The following is an 18,852-nucleotide window of genomic DNA, read 5'->3' as shown; positions in this document are numbered from 1 at the left end:
CAAATAAAAAAATAAATTATTAAAAAGTCACACACTTCACAGACAAACATCGGTCCCAACCCCCTACACCTTTCGTTGTGTTTGTGTGCTCGTGAAAAATCGCTTCGTGCGATTTGCTTCTCGCGCTTTCCCCATGTGTGTGGCGTGGAGCCGATCCGACAGCGACGGTTTGGACGAGACTTGGTTGACTTTTGGCACAGCTAGCTTCATTCTACAGTTGACTCTCGAGGTTGCTAGAAGGTAAAGGTCTCCTCCGAAACTGACCCCCTTTGGCTATCCAACTGAGGTGTTGATCAAGCCTTAGGATTAGTGCTAGTGATACATTGCTTAATTAGTGCTGATTTAGTGCAAATATTTTCCAAACGTGAATCTTTGTGTGATTCGTTGTCAGCGGTACCGTAAGTAGATTCTGTTTTTTGATTATTGAGTTTGCCATCGTGGAAGAGAAGCACAAAAACTGTACAGTAAATGACACAATGTGTGAAAAAATGCTGCAGTTTTTGCAGAAGAAATTGTATAACCGGCTTTGCCGGATGAAGCCGGCCGGCAAGACGGTTGAGTCACAAACCAGTTCTTGTTCAGCGAAGCCGTTGTCGCGTTGAACTTCGCGAATGAAGTGAAGCAGCAATGTGGGATTAATACTTTACCGTTGTTCAAGTAAATGTGAATTGGTGAACTCCCCCCAGTTCGAAAGTGTGTGTGCGGAAGTTTGTAATTTTGGGTTCTTCTTGGTCCCTTCTTACCCTCCCCAAAAAGCAACACACAATACCTTGACGTGTACGGTTAACTGCGAACACTTGAAGCAAAAAAAAACAAAAAAAAGAAGTTGCGATAAATTTTGCATTACGGTCGATAAATTGGGCTAGTTATTGCGTCAAGTCATCGCGGAGGAACCTCGCAATGGCAGGTTCCCTAGTGAAACCCAACTTTCTGAGAACCGTCGGAAGCAGCTACTTTGCATACAATAGAGCTGCAACGAGCTGGATCGTCTGGAACAGTTTCGCACCAGCAGTTACCAAGCAGAAACGGCCAAGTTCCAGCTTTTCAGTGATTAGGTAACTTCCCCCGTCTTCCATCAATACCAATTTTCATACCTCGTGACGTCCTACTGTGAACGCGTGAGGGGATGAGAGATGTTGTGCAACGAGAATGCATTTTTTGTTCAGGATATCGCACAAGCGCACCCACTACTAAGTACAGATCTAGGATGAGGAAATAGTTCAGCAAGAGAGAGATAGAGGGAAAGAGCGAGTTCAAGGACGAATCTGTTTTTCTCGGGGCAGAAAAACTACCGGAGCTGGGTTGGGGGTGGTTGGGGTGGCAAGATTGCATCACGTGTTGTCCCAGTTTTATTTTTTCTCCACGCAAGCATCTCGTTACGAGGCCCCGGGGCGTTTTGTAGGATGCCTCCCTTCTGGGCTGGGGATTATACAAGAGGCTTCGAGTGCAATGAAAAGATCTCAAGCACGGTGTGAATCTGGGCTTTTAATGGGAAGTCACGGTCGGAAGAGCCGGACTGAATGGGCTGCAATCTGTGGGAAAATCTGGTGGATGTGTTGGGAAAATGCTTTCAAACAATTTCGTTTTTAAAGGAAATTTAATAGTTTTTATTTCCTACACCCTCATTTCAAATCACTTAGTTTTCGTCTAAACCGAACCTACTCAGAAATGAGTAAACGGGACAACTGTCAGATTTGGGTGATTTTCCCTCAATTTCCATTTAGATCTAAGTGAACTTCACTCATATCTGACAGTTGACTCATTTACTCATCTCTAAGTAGGTTCATTTTTGGCAAAAACTGCTTGCTGCATAACAAATTTCCCAAACTGACTCAGAAATAAGTTTAGAATCTTTAATGTCAGATTTCGATAAAGTTGACTCAATTTTGAAAACAATTAAATGGGACCTTTACTCAAATTTAGCATTTACTTCAAAGTTTATTCCAGATTTGTTCGGTTTAGATGAAATCTTGATTATTTTGAATAAGCATGATTATCTGATTATTAGGCTTAATTTCCCATTTAGGCCGTTGCAAAGTTGGCCTGAATAATCAGGGGGCAAACAAAATATTTTTTCGAAAAACATCAAAATTTTAATGAAATTTAAAGTTTAATCAACTGACAACCAGTTAAAATGCATTTTCCCGCGTTTATAATCATATTCAGCATGTTTGAACTCCTTCGAAAACATTTTAAATTTTCATGAAATAGCAATGAACAGTCCCACGAAAAGTTTTTTTTCAGCGAAAAAAAAAATCCGTTACACTCAAACCCCGTTGGTTTGACACCAACTGTTGTCAAACGAACGGGGTCACTTTTTAGTTTGACACCCTTCTTACACGGAGTTCACACACACTACTAAACGTTTGTTTCGATAGTGTGCGTGAACGCCGTGTAAAAAGTGACAGTTCGGCACTTTTTAGTTTGACTTTGACCAACCAACGGGGTACAAACTAAAAAAGTGTCAAACGAAAAAGTGACCAACCACCGGGGGTTGAGTGTAATACCTCAACATTTTTAAAACTAATAATTGAAAAACTTCAAAAAATATTTGCAACGGAATAAAGGCAAAAAAATAAAAACAAAACTTCGAGTCTGAAATATCGTAGGTGCTTTTTAGAAGGTTATATCTGCACATAAAACCCACAACACCCAGGTGATAATGGAAAACATGCTAATAAACTTGTATTGTATTTGTTGTAATTCCAATTGCAGTTGCAGTTCAAATGGGTCGAACAGAAAGATTTTTTAATGTATGGAAAAATCACTTCTAAACTACTTTTTATTTCACAAATAAAAAAACATATTTTGAAGAACACCCCCCTAAATTTATTTTTCTTGTTTTTTCTAAATTAAATTTCTTTATTACATTTTCTGGCAATCAGATCGTCTAATTTACGTTGGTTACAAATAAACATATAAAAAAACAAGTTTGAAAATTAATCAAAACACTCAAACCACAGGTTTTCAACCAAAACAGTTTGTTGACATCCGGATTCTGCTTTCTCTAAAAAAAAAATGATTATCATTTGACTTAAAACTGTTTTTTTTTTTTCTTTTTTTGCTGACCGCCCGTTGTCAAGCCAACATATTTCCCAGGGACTTTGACAGCTGTTTGTTTTTATCACGCTGTGATTGTGGCCACACGCTGACGAGGATTCACTCGTTTCAAAATTAAATTACATTGATTATTTTAGAATCCCTTTTACATGGCACTCACACACACTATCATTACTTTGTCACGATAGCTTGCTTGAGCACTGTTTAGTTTGGCTTTGTTAAACCAACGAGAATCAACAACATATATGTAAATTCTGGTAAATAAAACCTGTAAAAATGTACAAATATGTCACTCTTACCAGCATTAATTGAGGTAAAATTACAACATTAAAAAGTTTAATTTACACCGGAATAGCTTCCAGTTTTTACAATGGATTGCAACAGAATTCATACAGAACGTTTAAAAAAAAGCAAATTGTCAAATTGTTCAAGGAACAGGGAGGAAATATATGCTATCCTCTTGAAAATACTCAACACCAAATAAACAACGACTGAAAAAATATCTTTTCTTCTGTCAAGTAACATTTTTCCCGTCGTTTATCACAACCTCACTCAATCTTCTAATCATGACAATCACATCATTTCACTTCAATGCACAATAGGAGGCCCGCCTCAGTGAATGTATTGTCAACTTTATGGCGCATTGCCATAATCGGTTACAATTGGCGCTTTGCGTAACATACGCACAGGCGCAGTTTGGGCCGGGTGTCCTGTTTCTCGCAAGATAGCGCCACCATCAGAGCTCGTCTCTTTTGAGTTTTTAAAGTGATGTTGAATGGCTGTGCTGTGAGCATTGTTGGATTTAAAACAGATTTGTTGAAGTTCATTCCCTCGCACCGATGACGACTTTTATCGATCGTCAAGGTCGTGCACGCGGGGGAGTGACACTCATCAACCAATTTGAAATGCTCATTTAATTGCTTCCCTGGGCACTTTGAGGAGGTGGTGAAAGTCCCCTCTCCAACTCTGACAGAGCCAGGTTGCATAACGCGCTCGATCCTATTAGCTCTAGCACGCCACCTGTCTTCTAATTTAACGATTTTTGCTGCACACGATAAGCGCACTCGGCATAAGCTAGAACAAGGCCAACACCCTTCCGTTTAGTGGGTTCACGAGTGATGGCAGCACTGTTGTTTGTTCCTGTTCATTTATTGACCTATCAATTGGTTGCAGGCGTCCTGAAATGTGAAACCACCACCACCGGTGGTGTGTTCATAATTTATGTAGCACCTTTCTCCCTGCGGGGGAGTCACGTGTTACGTAACCAATCGATTCCCAGGCCAGCGTTTTTTTTTATTCCTCCGTTTTCCTCTATATTTAAAAGACCATTTTTCAACCGAACTAGCCGGGAACGAGCCGGGGGACTCGCTGTGTATTATTTCGACAATTTATTTATAATATTATCGTCGTGTGTGAGCGAACCGGCTCATTCGGCGTTGGGTTTTAAATTTAGACACATCCAGGCCGTCGTTGGTTGATAGTGGTGGCCGCCGCCGCGATCTACCAGCCTAGAATTAGCGAACAGGAATGTTGTTTATTCGCGACGACGTCTTAATGCTAACCAGGGAGTTTTTTTTTTCTTTTTTTGGTTGAGCAAATATTTTAAGCGTGTTTTGACTAACCTAAGCTTCTGTTATTCGCATTGATGAGTGGACTAACTTCGCTTGTGCCCCACCCCCCTTGCACCACACAAGTCAATGCGGAGAAACAGATAGAGAGCCGACTTTCGGAAACTCAACCGACGGTTCTTTAAAATCTCTCCAATAACAAACCAAAGCGTTCAGCTTTGTTACGCTTAGCGTTAGCGAACGCCTAATCAGTATGTCGCTAATATACTAAAATAAAGTACAAGAATGATGTACATGCCAACCCCCCCTCATGTACAGATAACGAGAACCTAAAAAATTGTGCAACCCACAAACACTTGCGAATAGATAACACCTTTGCAAATACTAATTGCCTCGCGAGAAATTATTACTAACGTCGTAAGTGCTAACGCTTATCCGTGTACCGGAGCAGTCGGATAGGGGACGTTCAGAAATAATGCTGAATTTCTTTATAAATTTGCTCCGAGAGTAAGCAAAACCTGCACTTTGCCGAATCACACATTAGCGCAGTGCTCCACGAGAAAAGCTGCGCTAATTGCTTGCGCAAAGTACAGACCAAGTACCACCATGTGTGCTAACAAAAAGAGTTAGGTTATGTTGGTCCCCTTGCGCTGCATGTGTCACGCAGAATTAGCATGATTTGCTGCGCTGCGTGTGAGACTAACCCGTCCGTGAAATGGAATTTGCGTGCCTAGCTGAGCCGGGTTGACTGATGATACTGCGGGGACGAGACGTGTAGGGCATGTGACCAGTTGTTGAACGACGTCGTTGGACACATTCTGACACATGGACGCTTATTTTTTGACGTTTATTCTTGACGACAGAGTTGCCAGCTCTAGGTTTGATACCTCATCAAACCAAGTTCTGCGATCAAACGTCAACAACCTGACACGGTCAGCAACTGTCAATTTCCCCTTAAAGTCGCAATGTCAGTGTGACTCACTGCACCAAAACAACACAATCCGCTTGCGGTATCTGTTTTTTTCGCGCGACTGTACACCACCCCAGGGGAAATGAGATACCATCGTCAGCGGAAAAAACTCGAGCTTCTGGAAGTGGCACGATCACCAAAAGTGGGCGTGGCCCCGGGCGATGCATTTTGGCGCGCCAGGTCATCGAACTGTGCTGAGGGCTGGCACATGTGGTGCAGACCTGTTCTCACGAACTTCGAGCAGATCATCGGGTTCGGCTTCTGAAGATCATTTTGGCGCGAATATCTCCAGCGAAGCTGGATTGCATAACGACGCAGATTCCAGAAGCCGACGCAATTCTTCATTCCAGTTTTTTATTGCCATCATCATAAAGTTCCACTTGCGACGCAGTCTGGCATGAATGCAATCAAAATCCCATTCGGTACCAGCGATGATCGCCGGCTAAGCTACCCAGTAATGAATATTTCCGGTGCTGACCTGACTAACGGACAGCGCTCGCAGGCCGCGTCGACAGGCAACGGCGAACATCGCCACCTCCCACGCCCTTTTCCGTTGATTCTTCTTCATTATTTTTCCAATATTCGCTGAAAGGCGCGATTGAATTCACCTAACGGTGCTTTGAAGACTTTCTGCGGTGTAAGTCTGCCGCAAGGCTGGCAACACTTGAAGCTGCCAAAATTAGACATTGTTATTGAGTTACCTTTAGAAATTCAATGCAAACAATTTTGAAGGTAAACAACTGTCTAAAAGTTTCTATCATTTCAATAAATAGGTGTGGAGTTCAACTACATCACTTTTCCCCACTAGAAAAGACAAAACCAGTAAATGCCAACGTCAATACCCGGTCTGGGATTAGCATTTGAACACAGCGCGGACAGTAATTGACTTTGGACGAAGTGGCAGCGATAGCTGCGAGGTTTGCCCTTGAATGCGCGAATCTTCCAGACCTTCGGCGAAATGCATTCCAGCGGCGAATACACTTCTGTTTAAATCAGAGAGTGCAACTTGGACGGAGCCCAAGTCCCATTCAAGTGGCCTCAGACCAGATCAATCAGCAGACCGAGCAGAAATTCTGCTCTAGAGGACGATGAACATTAAATTTATGACGACTACGTCTCCGACTCGACTTGAGCAGCTCATTTTTATATAGACGTTTTATTTTTAAACGCTGGTCCCGGTCCCGCCGCCAACCAACAGTTCAGTTAATTGAGCGCTCAATTAAACTTTATTGGCCACGTCAACGACCAAACCGGGATCGTAGGCGTTTCTAGAAGATCCCCAAGTGCTCAGCTTGCATGCAAGTTTGCCATTTAATAACCTAACCTCAACCGGAGATCAAAGCGTCTGGCGCTCCGAACTCAATCGAAGCCTCAGTACTGAAATCTCCAAAAGCAAACCAGCACCGGAAGGATTGCCGGGGTGGACAACCAAGATCACCCAGGTTGTGCACCTTGTCCGCGGTGACAGTTCCTCCCCCCTACTTCCCAAGTGTGTGCTAACCCCGAGTGTGTGCCTGATCAACCTAACTGGGGAGTTCAAACAAGATCTTCAACCCGCAAAACTCTGGCTTCGAAGAATCGCACAACTCCCAGAGAAAACCGAGGGGCCCGGGGATCGATCTCTGGTGCGCGATCGCCGCGACGTGGCGCGGCACCAGTTACAAACCCCGCGGCACAACGCGACACGTTGCATGAGACCCCGCCCCTCTAGTCTACCGGTTCCGTCCCACTAATTAACACGTCTAACCGCGCGCTAGAATTCCTTCATGTGCGAGATTGACTGCCTGCTTGAGTGACACCGTAATAACCCAAAACCCGCTGGCAACACTGCCAAAAACACGGCTAAATTACGCGAATGAGAAATTCTTGGAAATCGGAGCTAGGGGTTTTTTTTGTCTTAAAATTGGCCGCACGCCGGGGAGGATGTCGTATTTTACCTCGATTCTCATCGTGTGGGATTGTACTGCACCGGGCAATTGTTCAATTGAAAATGCTAATATCTGATGAGGTTGAATGGGGGCTCCCCTCACAATTGTTGGATTGGGGATATAAATCTTAGCGGTTATTTATCCGCTCATTAGAGCGTTTTGCATTATGGAATCTTCAAACTGGAAAGATTTGATCTTAGCATTAAAGCTGCCATGTTGGAAGCTCTTGAATCCGACCCCGGGCCGTCTTTACCCGACGTTCACGGACAGGAAACAAACAAATTAAAACTCAGTTCGGAAACAAACGACTACAATTATTAACGAACAAAGAAATAATTAACAAAACATAACAACACTTTAAAATGACAGACGCGCTATGCGCTGAAACAGCATCAACCAGTGACAGCTATGCTGTAAATGGAGGTTCTACCAAACCAAAATCTACAACGTAAACATAAACACGCATCCTTCTTCACTAGCTGTCACTCGCTATACACACTAATGGAAGAACACTCTCTTTTGGGTTGTTGTTACACGGTCAAACTTTACAAAACACTTATGAGAATTGCTTTCATTTGCTGATCTCAAACCAAAAGCAAGCTCTAAAGTTTGATTTTAAACTGCCAAGACAGTAAAGCAATGCAAACAACAAAACTTATTTATAGGGTACGTTATCCATTAGTGGACCCCTTTCCTATAGTGGACCCTCTGAAGGGTTTTTGACGAAAAATTCAATAAAATCACAATTTCAAGCGTGTTGTTGTCAACAAATCTTTTATTTGGCATGTTCAGCATCATTTAAAACAATTTTGACTGACATTGAATCGTCCTTTTCACCAAAATAAGTGTTTTGAGTTCGACATCTGAAATCAGCCATGGCCACTAGCATTTTCACAACAAAACAGCATTTATATTTTATGATTGAATTAACTATATCCAATCATTTTTTGACTGATTATTTAACTTCAGCAAGTCGAAATAATGTAAGTTTATGGAACTTTCCTAAAATAAAGCGAAGAACTACTCATTTTGGAGCAAAAATTAGGGGGGTCCAATATAGGACAACGAAAATCCAAACTTTTCCAAAAGTGGACCCCTGTTAATTAAACCTTCAAAAATGAAGAAAACTGTGTATTTAAGCAAAAGTTTCTCTTAAACATACAATAAATGCTTGTTGTTATCAACCTAAACGCATATTTTGTTCAATTATGAGTATAAATATAGCTGTTTTCATGTTAAAAGTACCAAAAATGCTGAAGCCGTAAGAATTTAAAATTAATCAAAACTATAGTTAATTGTACTTAACTGAAGTATCATAATTTCAGTTTGAAATGATATTTTATAATAATAAATCAATAACAAAACATTTTTTTTTAAATAAACGTGCGTGGTTTTATCAGCAACTGTAAACAAATCTATTGTTTAGTTTCGGTCAACCATTTATGTAATTAATATGGAAAAATTTGCATCAAAATTACTTTGTTTAATTATTTTTATTTTTACAGTAGTTTTTAAAACGTTTTCTCTGATCTTTTTCGGAAATAAATTTGTTTAAATGTCTGTTAGGTGTTTTCGTTGTTTAAAGCCAAATTTGTTAACAAAACATGTTTGCATATGATGAAAAGTGAGCAAAATCCATCTTTTATTCATTATATCTATCATTAGACTTACACCATGCATCAAAACATCAAAAATCGGTTAAATTTGGTATAAAAATAACAGTTTGCCTATAGTGGACCCGGGTCCACAATCGGATTATGGACCCGGGTCCACTATAGGAAAAGGGGGTCCATAACAGGCAAAAAAACTTTTTTTTTTCAAATGGCTATTTTTCTGCTCAAAAACAAATAACTGATGAAACAAATAGTCAAAATTGTTCAAAAGACTTCAAATTTTATTGTTTTGTAAAAAGGGTTACAAAAAAGTGCTTAAAATATTGAAAATTTGTGAAAAATGTGCTTCGGCTCTACTAGGGGGTCCACTAATGGCTAAAATACCCTACTCCTTTGTCATGACAAATGTTTTGTAAGACTATTAAACCGGCAAAACTAATTTCATCAATTGAATAACGTTCTCCAAACACGCAAACTTAAAAAAAAAAACATTTTTTTCGTGCTCCTTTCCGCCATCGACATTGGCCTTGAAAGAACCGATGCTACCCACCCCAAATGAAAGCTTCCAAAGCTCCCCAACCAAAGCACGCTTGCACCCCTAGCGGCGACTAGCCGCAACACACAACTGCACTGATAAGACACGCAACGGTAAAAAGTTCCAACATGACTGTATGTGTGCCCGCACTTGTGTCCCATCTTGATAAGTGCGCCGTGACAATTGTATAATTTGCTATTTTCGCCGCCAAAAGATAACAAATCAGGCGCAGAAAAAAAACCGTTTGACATCAGAATGCACTCGAGCCCAATTTGGTCGGTTGCCATCCGAAGCTGCCGCCATCGTCGTAATCTTATCTTTGGTCTTGAGGGTTGTGATGATCTGCTCACATCCCTCGCTTTGCGCCATTACGCGGGAAGGGGCAATCAATAACTGTCTCCGCGCGTGACACGCGATGGGATCTACCCAATTCAAGGCCCTAAATTAGAGCTTATAGACTCGGGAGGCTTTTTTGATAGCCTGGCCACGAACGTCCGAAAAAATATCAGCCTGAGCTGATAATGACTTGAATGGCTCCGTTTTTTTTCTTTTTTTGGCCTGCTCGGGTCGTGACAATCGTCGTTTTCGTCGGGACACACTTGACTTGCCCCACGGAGATAAGCTCTCGAGCCCGAAGTCGAAGAAAGTGTAAGGTGAAGTACCTCCTCGGGCCACATCAACGGACGCACTCTCATTAAGCGCGCGCGGAGAGGAGGCACCGAGAGTACTGATTCGCGACCGTTGGTGCTGGTCAATATCAGTCCACGTTCCACTAGCAGCGAAGCAGAAGTGCGCGCGGTGTCCAGCAGCAGCTCCAGAGTTTCCGTGTTGGTTTGGTTTGTGGGTTTGTGTTGGTTTTGGGCCGACCTCCTCCTCTGGGTGGAGGCAATCTGTAGGGATCCCTAAAGTACTCGAGCTAGCCCCGCTTCAAGTGAAGCTTATCCAAGATTATGGGATTTGCACAAATCAAAAGCACTCCAGCTGTGTCGTAACTCCAACGTCAACGCGCTCCTCTCGAGCTATCTACCGGAGAAAGTGAATTAAATGCGTGTGCACAACATACGGCCAATAATTGTGTATTTATAAACACAGCAACATCGCGCAGCAATGTTCCAGCGGAACCTCCACGCACGCAGACCATGACGGTGAGCCACCACCACCAATACCAACCCAAACTCAGGTGTAGAAAGTGAACCAACTGCGCTGCGAACAGTTTGGAACTTTGCGTGCCGGTGATCGCAACCATGACACCGTACCGGAAGTTCCTGGTGACGTTCTACTGCTCGTTCGGGGCGTACTTTGTGCTGCTGGTGGTGCTCTACCTGAACGGGTACTTTGCCGTCGAGGAAGTCGGGTAAAGATCGAACGTGTAGGTTGTGAGTGTGGCGGTACGCAAGCGAAGATCGCGCGCCCCTCGACAGGTGGTGTGCGTGTGATCCCAGTTCGAACGCATACGCAGAAGACCTTCAAAAGTTTGCACCCGCAATTGACCCTACCATAAGTATAAAACTGATATCACTTATCAAAGTTTTGCGAAAGTACACAGTGCAGAAAGCCGTCAGCAAATTCAATTATCGCGGCGCAAGGATAAGATATCGTCTATCTTGCATCTTGATTTATGACGGTGCACCTTTTGATTGGGTGCAGCTGCAGCAGCGTCACGTTGTGGTGAATAGTGCAAGCTTTCACTATCCACCGCTAGGTGTCACGATGTTATCGCGCGCGAACCGCAACGGCGCATGTGCAACGCGTTGCAAGGACATTTTTTCAACTAGAAGGGTCGCAGTTGGCTGGGAGCGCGTGGTCTTTTTATGTTCTCTGATTTTGTTTGATTTTTGAGCACAGAAAAAATGTAGGTAATTTACAAATCACAAAATTTTATGTTAAAAGATTCAATTTAGCAGCACTCAATAAAATTATTTATTAAATAATTTATTTGAAGATGCAACTTTTGAATGTCTATTTTACTGTGATGTTGGTACGGTTGAAGGAGGGATGCGAATCAATTAAGCAAGTTCTCACAAGTTTGGCCCACTGAATCAACATCCATCATTGTGTATCGTATTGCAAATTGACGTCAATTTGTGCCGGTTCTTGCGATGACGTAAGAGGAATCGCCAATGGCTCAATAATAAGTGGTCAACGATATAATATCTGCAGTTTTTTTTTAAAAAAAGGTCCAATAAACCAAATTTTCAGTTTTTACTTTTTGAGTGTTTTTTAAAAGGCGGTTTCAACTCAAAAAAAAACTCCTAAAAGGCGGTTTCAACTTAAAAAAAATCAAAAACTCCAGATATATTCTTAAATGAATCTTTTCCAACCAACATGGACCTTCAAAAAGCTCTGAAAAAAACTTCTATACTTTTAGAAAATTAAAGATTTGATAGTTTGAATTAGTTGATATGACACTTTACACAGCAAATTTTGGATCATCACTTTCGCTGGAACTCGGTAATGAAACAAAACATTGCTGAGAAATCAGTGAACAGTAAAATTTCTGCTAAAAAAAAATACGATTGATTTTAAAGAGAATTTTCCGGGTTTTCCTCAGTTCAAACTTGATTGTCAACAATTGTTCTTTTCAAATTCCTTACAAAACATATTTATCAAATAAAAGATCAAAAGCTTTCTAAAGCTTGTGAAACCTTGTGTTGTACTTGTATTTAAAGGACCTTCCCAATAAAAGCTCTAGAAATGTTTTCGTGAAAACACTGACAACGATATTATTCTTAAAAGCAAACTTGATATTTCGTAAACTTTTAAACGTTTAGCAAAAATATTTCTATTTCTAAAATTCCAAATTTATCTAAATAATTTCTTGACATTTTTGTTATACCATGGTGTCATTTCGGTAAAGTATACGGGTTTTTGCTCAGCAATAGTTGATAGCCTTACCTATGACCAAAGAAGCTATTTTGTGTCATTGATTCACCCATACAAGTCTCCATACAATTTTGGCTGCTGTCCATACAAAAATGGTATGTAAATATTCAAACAGCTGTAACCTTTGAGTGAATTTTCGGGTCAATTTGATGTCTTCGGCAAAGTTGTAGGTATTTTTGAGGACTATTGAGAAAAAATAGGTACACGGAAAACAAATTTGCAGATTTTTTAATCAACTTTTTTTCACAAAAACTCAATTTCCCAAAATACGTATTTTTTTTTTATTTTTGAGATTTTTTGATATGTTTTAGGAGACAAAAATCCGCAACTTTTGAGCCATAGAGAAACATGGTCAAACAATCTGCCGCCGATTTATGAATTTTTGAAAAAAATAGTGATTTTTGGAAAAAATCGAAATTTCATGCAAAAAAATTGACGAAATTGTTTAATGTAAAATTGAATTTCCAATCGAAAAGTACTGTACAGATTTTTTGATAAAGGGCTCCGTTTTCATGATATAGCCACCGAAAGTTTGGTTTTAGCGAAATACTTGCAGTTTTTTTTTTTTAAATTTCTGAAAATTTGCTATAAAATTGGGTACTAAAGCCCTAGTTCAATTTTATGTACAGCGGTAAAAAACATGATTAAAAACCATTTATAATCAGTTTTTTCATTTTAATGCAAAAACAAAATGATAAGACATCATTTTTTCGATGGATCAACTATGGTCCCCTTGGAACGAGCTGTCAAGTAGGAGCTTTTCTGTCAAGAAGGACCGCGAGGTTAATTTTTCTATATTAATTTAAAAATCCATTTTAAACTCTTTGTGGTCGTACAAAGGGTCATTGTACTAAGAAAAATAAGCTTTATCGCTGTAAACAATAATATCAGCAATCTAAGCTTTATTTTAGGACCCAATTGTCTAAGAGTCATTGAAGATTGTACCTCTGGTTGCTGAGATACAGCGGCTTAAAGAAATAGAAACAGGAAATTTGGCAGCGTTGGCAGATCGGTGATGCGTTCTCACGGTATTCAATATTTATCACTTTCCAATGTTTCTCACCATGAGACATGTGTTGCTCTAAGGAAATTTGAAGTTTTCGAAGTCAGCCCACCATTTTCTAATGTCGATATCTCAGCAACTAATGGTCCGATTTTCATTGTTAAAACATGAAACATAATTTTTCCGATCTTTTCGATTTTTTTTTTTTAATCAGGACTAGCATTCTGAATGGGCGTGTTTGGCCCTTTTAAAATTTTAAAATTTTGTTTTCCAATTGAATCAAATATATCGAAGACTTGGCAACTCTGCCAAAAGATATTGAAGGTTAAGACAAATGCAACTTTCGATGAACATTTCCGATGAGATTTAGAATGTCTTAAATTTTGGCAACCCTGTCATGAGATATCGAGACTCAAGTAGGTTAGACGTTGCCAAACAGATTTAGCAAAGTCTGGCCAGTCTCCCTATTTTGGGTCTCTAAAGTAGATTTGATGGAAGTTTTTGCTTATGTGGTCCATATTTTTGCATATAAGTATATGGTTCTACGCAAGACCATTTCACTAGCAATCTCTTTTGAATCTGTCAGCACCACGAGAACCACCCTAGCATACCGGTTCTATTCCGACTAACTCGTCACAGTTGGCAACGCACGCCCGTTCGGTCCCTAAACTTTAGGGTGCGCCTCACCAACCATAAATACACTCACAACTTCAGCAGGCGCAACAACCCCAACTCGGCGGCGGCACCCTCCGCTCGCTCTCTCTCTCTTTATAAGGATATGTATTTTATTGAAATCAACTCCTGTTTCGGGAGGGGTTGCCAATTTATAACCTCAAACGCACCCTTTAAACAACAAAAAATGTGTGGAAAGGGAGAGCCAGAGAACGAGAAATTCCTGAGAGCGCGAGAAAACGGAGAGGGTCGAATTCAACCCCCTGGTTTTCCGTACGCACCAAAACTCCAGGAAACCGGTTGCGAACCTCCTCGAGGGCACACAGAAAAGCCGAAGCCGAGCGTGTGGTGCGGGCGCGTCCGTAGAATAGAGAGAGTGTGTGTGTGGAGTGTCCGGCAGTGGTAACCCGGAACAACCGGCGAACCGGCGGTAGTTGAGTGTTCCGTTTTTTCGAGGCGCGGAAAGAAAGCCGCAAAATAACTGCGAAAAAGGGTGTGGATCTGGATATTGTACGAGCAATACGCCTGAGAGTCCGCAACCGGGTTGAAGGGAGTTGAGTTTTTGAAGGAACTTGGGCGCGATTTGTGATAATTTGGAAGTCGTGTCCGGGAACCTGCTACATTGAGGGTGGCCAGAAGTGTGATAGTTGATACCACCCATAGAAAAGAATTGAATTGAATTGAATCCCGGAGTTGCCAACTGTTGAGGACGAAACTCGACTGCAGCGCCACTGTCGGAGAGTTGAGCAAGTTTGGAATTCGGTGCACAAGTAACTCGCTGCCAACAAACCGTGCGATATCTACATTTAGGCGTAATCTATATAGTGTTGTATACTTTTTATACAAAAGATAAGCATTGTTTTAAGGCCGGGAAGGCAAGATTGACACACGAATTTTGCGCACAGTGTTTAGTACCAACGAGATTTGTAGAGGGTATTTAAGGGGATAGTTTTAGAAAAGGCCAAAACCAACGAAAAACGAAACCGCCGGGAAAAAAGGGTGTGCATTCCCAGTAGGGACACAGCCACACACACAAACAAACCAAACCAACACGCACAAATACCAACTAACAGAGTAATAGCAGAGAACCCTCTAGCATCGGCGGCAGCGAAAAGAACAAATCAAACAAAAATGGGTGGTTGTGCGTCCAAGGACAAGAAGGATAAAGTGGTAGAGAACGAAACAGCTGCCGGAAGTGGCGAAGCCGGGGCCGATGGCGGGGACACCGCGAACGGAGGTGGTGAAGGGTGTGTATCAAACTCGATGGTATTTTTGTCGAGGTAAGTGCGGCATAATGTTCAGCAAACTTTTTCATTGCGAAAATCCAAATTCGAAATTGTTCGATTGCAGGAGAAGGTCCTTTTCTTTGCCAGTGTGTTGATTTCATAAACACACACCCTTGCACTCACAAAGAAGGAGACGCCTTCCTGAATTAAATTAGCGAAAATTGAGAGAGGGAGAAGCAGAGAGAGCGCGCGCAATCGCGAGAAGAGCGCACACGCGACTTTTAGAGCGGATGTCCTTTTTTGGTCCGCGTGAGTGTGTGGCCAGACAACCCCCACCTCGCTCTCTCTCTCTCCTCGACAATGTTCAAGAGCAAGGTCCTTGCTTTGATTTGATTATGCCGCACAGTGGTTACCTTTTGGCCGTGAATCCGAAACAGAAAATAAAATGCTTCCACGATTATCAATAATCAACAGAATCTACTCAACAGTATCAAAAGAAAAAAAACTAAATCAGAAATGTTTCCTCCTAAAAAAAATGTCCCAATTTTAAACCAAAACCCTTCGAATCCCTCCCTACTTGCAGAAACAAATCAGACACCATGGTTGACGCTGCCGTTCTGGAGAAGATGGAAGCTGGCTTCGCCAAGCTGGCCGCTTCGGACTCCAAGTCCCTGCTGAAGAAGTATCTGACCAAGGAGGTGTTCGACGCTCTGAAGAACAAGAAGACCTCCTTCGGCTCGACCCTGCTGGACTGCGTCCAGTCTGGTGAGTATTTTTGCTACACGACGTTAAACTTTAAGGTTTTGCGAGTTCAATTTACAAGTTAGTCAGAATAAGCAGATGTTTTGAAGTGCTTACACTTTTTGACAGCAACAAAAACCTGTTTAAAAATAGTACTATTTTTAAAACCTAAACAATGATTAGAATTCTGGCAAGAAAAATTTGCTTCAGTTTTAGTACACAGTAATAAAAAGTTGTAATTTAAACAAAGTTGAAAACGTATTCGTTAGAAAAAAAATCATGAAACTAATAAGAAAAGCTAATTCACTAAATTATTTCTTTCAACTCAACAGGTTTCGAGAACCCAGACTCCGGCGTTGGCATCTACGCTCCGGACGCTGAGGCGTACACCGTGTTCGCTGATTTGTTCGACCCGATCATTGAGGACTACCATATGGGCTTCAAGAAGACCGACAAGCACCCAGCGTCGGACTTTGGCGATGTGTCCACCTTCGGCAACGTCGACCCGACCGGTGAGTTCGTCGTGTCCACCCGCGTCCGTTGCGGTCGCTCGATGGAGGGATACCCCTTCAACCCCTGCCTGACCGAGGCCCAGTACAAGGAGATGGAGGCCAAGGTTTCCGCTACCCTGTCCGGCCTGGAGGGTGAGCTGAAGGGCAAGTTCTACCCGCTGACCGGCATGGAGAAGGCCGTCCAGCAGCAGCTGATCGATGACCACTTCCTGTTCAAGGAGGGCGATCGTTTCCTGCAGGCCGCCAACGCTTGCCGTTACTGGCCGTCGGGACGTGGTATCTACCACAACGACAACAAGACCTTCCTGGTCTGGTGCAACGAAGAGGATCACCTTCGCATCATCTCGATGCAGATGGGTGGCGATCTTGGCCAGGTCTACCGTCGTCTGACGAGCGCCGTCAACGAGATCGAGAAACGCGTGCCATTCTCCCACAATGACCGTCTCGGCTTCCTGACCTTCTGCCCGACCAACCTGGGAACCACCATCCGTGCTTCGGTCCACATCAAGGTCCCCAAGATGGCCAAGGACTACGCGAATCTCGAGAAGGTCGCCGGAAAGTACAACCTGCAGGTCCGTGGTACCCGCGGTGAGCACTCCGAGGCTGAGGGTGGCATCTACGACATCTCCAACAAGCGTCGCATGGGTCTGACTGAGTACGAGGCCGTCAAGGAGATGTACGATGGCATTTCTGAACTCATCAAGATTGAGAAGTCGCTGTAAATCAAAAAAACAACCACTAAACCCAACCCAACCTAACTCTTATCTTTCACTAACAACACACACAAGCAAGAAAAAAAAACAATTGATAAAACCGTTAAATAAAAGCCAAACAAAAAAAAAGTAATAAAATCTAAAAAGTTAAAATTATGATTATTTTTGAAATACATCTACAATACTAGGCACTCGTTTACACGTTGTACAGAGAGCGATCCTCTTCTAAACTTTCCAACACCTTTTACCCCCATCCATCCGATCTGGCCGATCTGCGATCTGGATTTGCAGCTGAGCTGCTCCAGCCAGTCACCAGAACGAGCGTAGAAGAGCGATTCGCATGGGTGGGTCTCGTTCTGTTTGCCTCACAAACTGATCGATGACCGCACACTCTTACTTTGAAGCCGGCGCATAATTTTTTAACATACATAAACAAAACCACACATAAAGAAACAAGTTGCGTTTTCGTCTCTATATTTTGTCGTCCTCTCTGTGTTAGCATTCTCCCGTGTTTCCTAACATAAGAATCTTGTAATTTATTCTTTGAACTGCTGTGAGTTACGTTGTAAGCTGTGCATTAATTTCGGTAATAGTAGTCACTAACCCCGCAAAAGGACAAAGAATTCTGCATAATATTGGCATTGAAAATTACACAAAACACACACACAACAACAATTGTAGCATGACCGAAAACGTTGAGTGTCAACAGTATTTTTTGTAGTCAGAACCTATTGAACCAACCAACATCGGAGAGATCTCTTAGCCGTACTCGACCCGAGCATGTCACGTGGCGTTGACGATGTGTGAGGGGGTTGCAATGGTGGTTTTCGGATCCTGGCAGTTTCCGCGGGACTGCAGGGATTGAGCCATTTTGTTGACCCCCTCCTGAAGTCGAGCGGCATCGTGCGCGTCGGGGTCGATCGGTGAAAATTCCAACCGCCGGACGATTCAGGCTATAACAGCAAGCCCACCGCGTGCGAACGCGCTTGGGCTGCACGAAGAAAAGCTAATAAAGACGCCCGAAAATTTCAAATTTACTCATTATTTTAAAAATAAAAATGATCAAAAAATTACAAAGGAACTATTTAATTACACAAGTTGAGAAAATCCTTTCTTCGCCTATACAATTGATTGAAATTCATCTTCTCAAATACGGACTTCAGAATCATGTACGTTTTCAAAAAAGTTAAAGTTGAGCTCATTAACTTAATAACGATAAGATTTTGCAAAATCAAGCAGATCCAACCAATTGTTTATTAGAGGAACGACTGTGATATCGCAAGCTTGTGGCCGTAGGTGGAATGGCGTCCAGAGTATCGACTTCGAGATCTCGATCTGGATAGCGCTTCTTTTTTGGGAACCTGTTGTAATCTCGAGCCCCCTCAGAACATCATCATCACTGCAACATAATCTGGAACTTCGATGTTG

General features: G+C 42.1%; 1 protein-coding gene across 5 annotated transcripts in view; it reads left to right on the top strand.

Moving 5' to 3' along the window:
* LOC120430781 (arginine kinase 1) overlaps positions 1–18,501 on the top strand; it is a 67,775-nt gene extending 49,274 nt beyond the window's left edge. For 2 of the 5 annotated variants that reach the window (XM_052711238.1, XM_052711237.1), the window contains exons 4-5: positions 16,042–16,223; positions 16,532–18,501. In XM_052711238.1, the coding sequence (XP_052567198.1) occupies positions 16,042–16,223; positions 16,532–17,433 (1,084 nt within the window). In that variant the 3' untranslated portion in view covers positions 17,434–18,501. Of the gene's footprint in view, positions 1–87; positions 241–15,334; positions 15,513–16,041; positions 16,224–16,531 lie in introns of those variants that run through there. The other 3 variants (XM_039595895.2, XM_039595894.2, XM_052711239.1) reach the window with 3 other exon arrangements.
* The last annotated feature ends 351 nt before the right edge of the window (positions 18,502–18,852 follow it).

The sequence above is a fragment of the Culex pipiens genome, chromosome 3 (genome assembly GCF_016801865.2).
Source record: "Culex pipiens pallens isolate TS chromosome 3, TS_CPP_V2, whole genome shotgun sequence".
Taxonomy (NCBI): Eukaryota; Metazoa; Arthropoda; class Insecta; order Diptera; family Culicidae; genus Culex; species Culex pipiens.
This window is presented reverse-complemented; position numbering and strand designations above follow the sequence as displayed.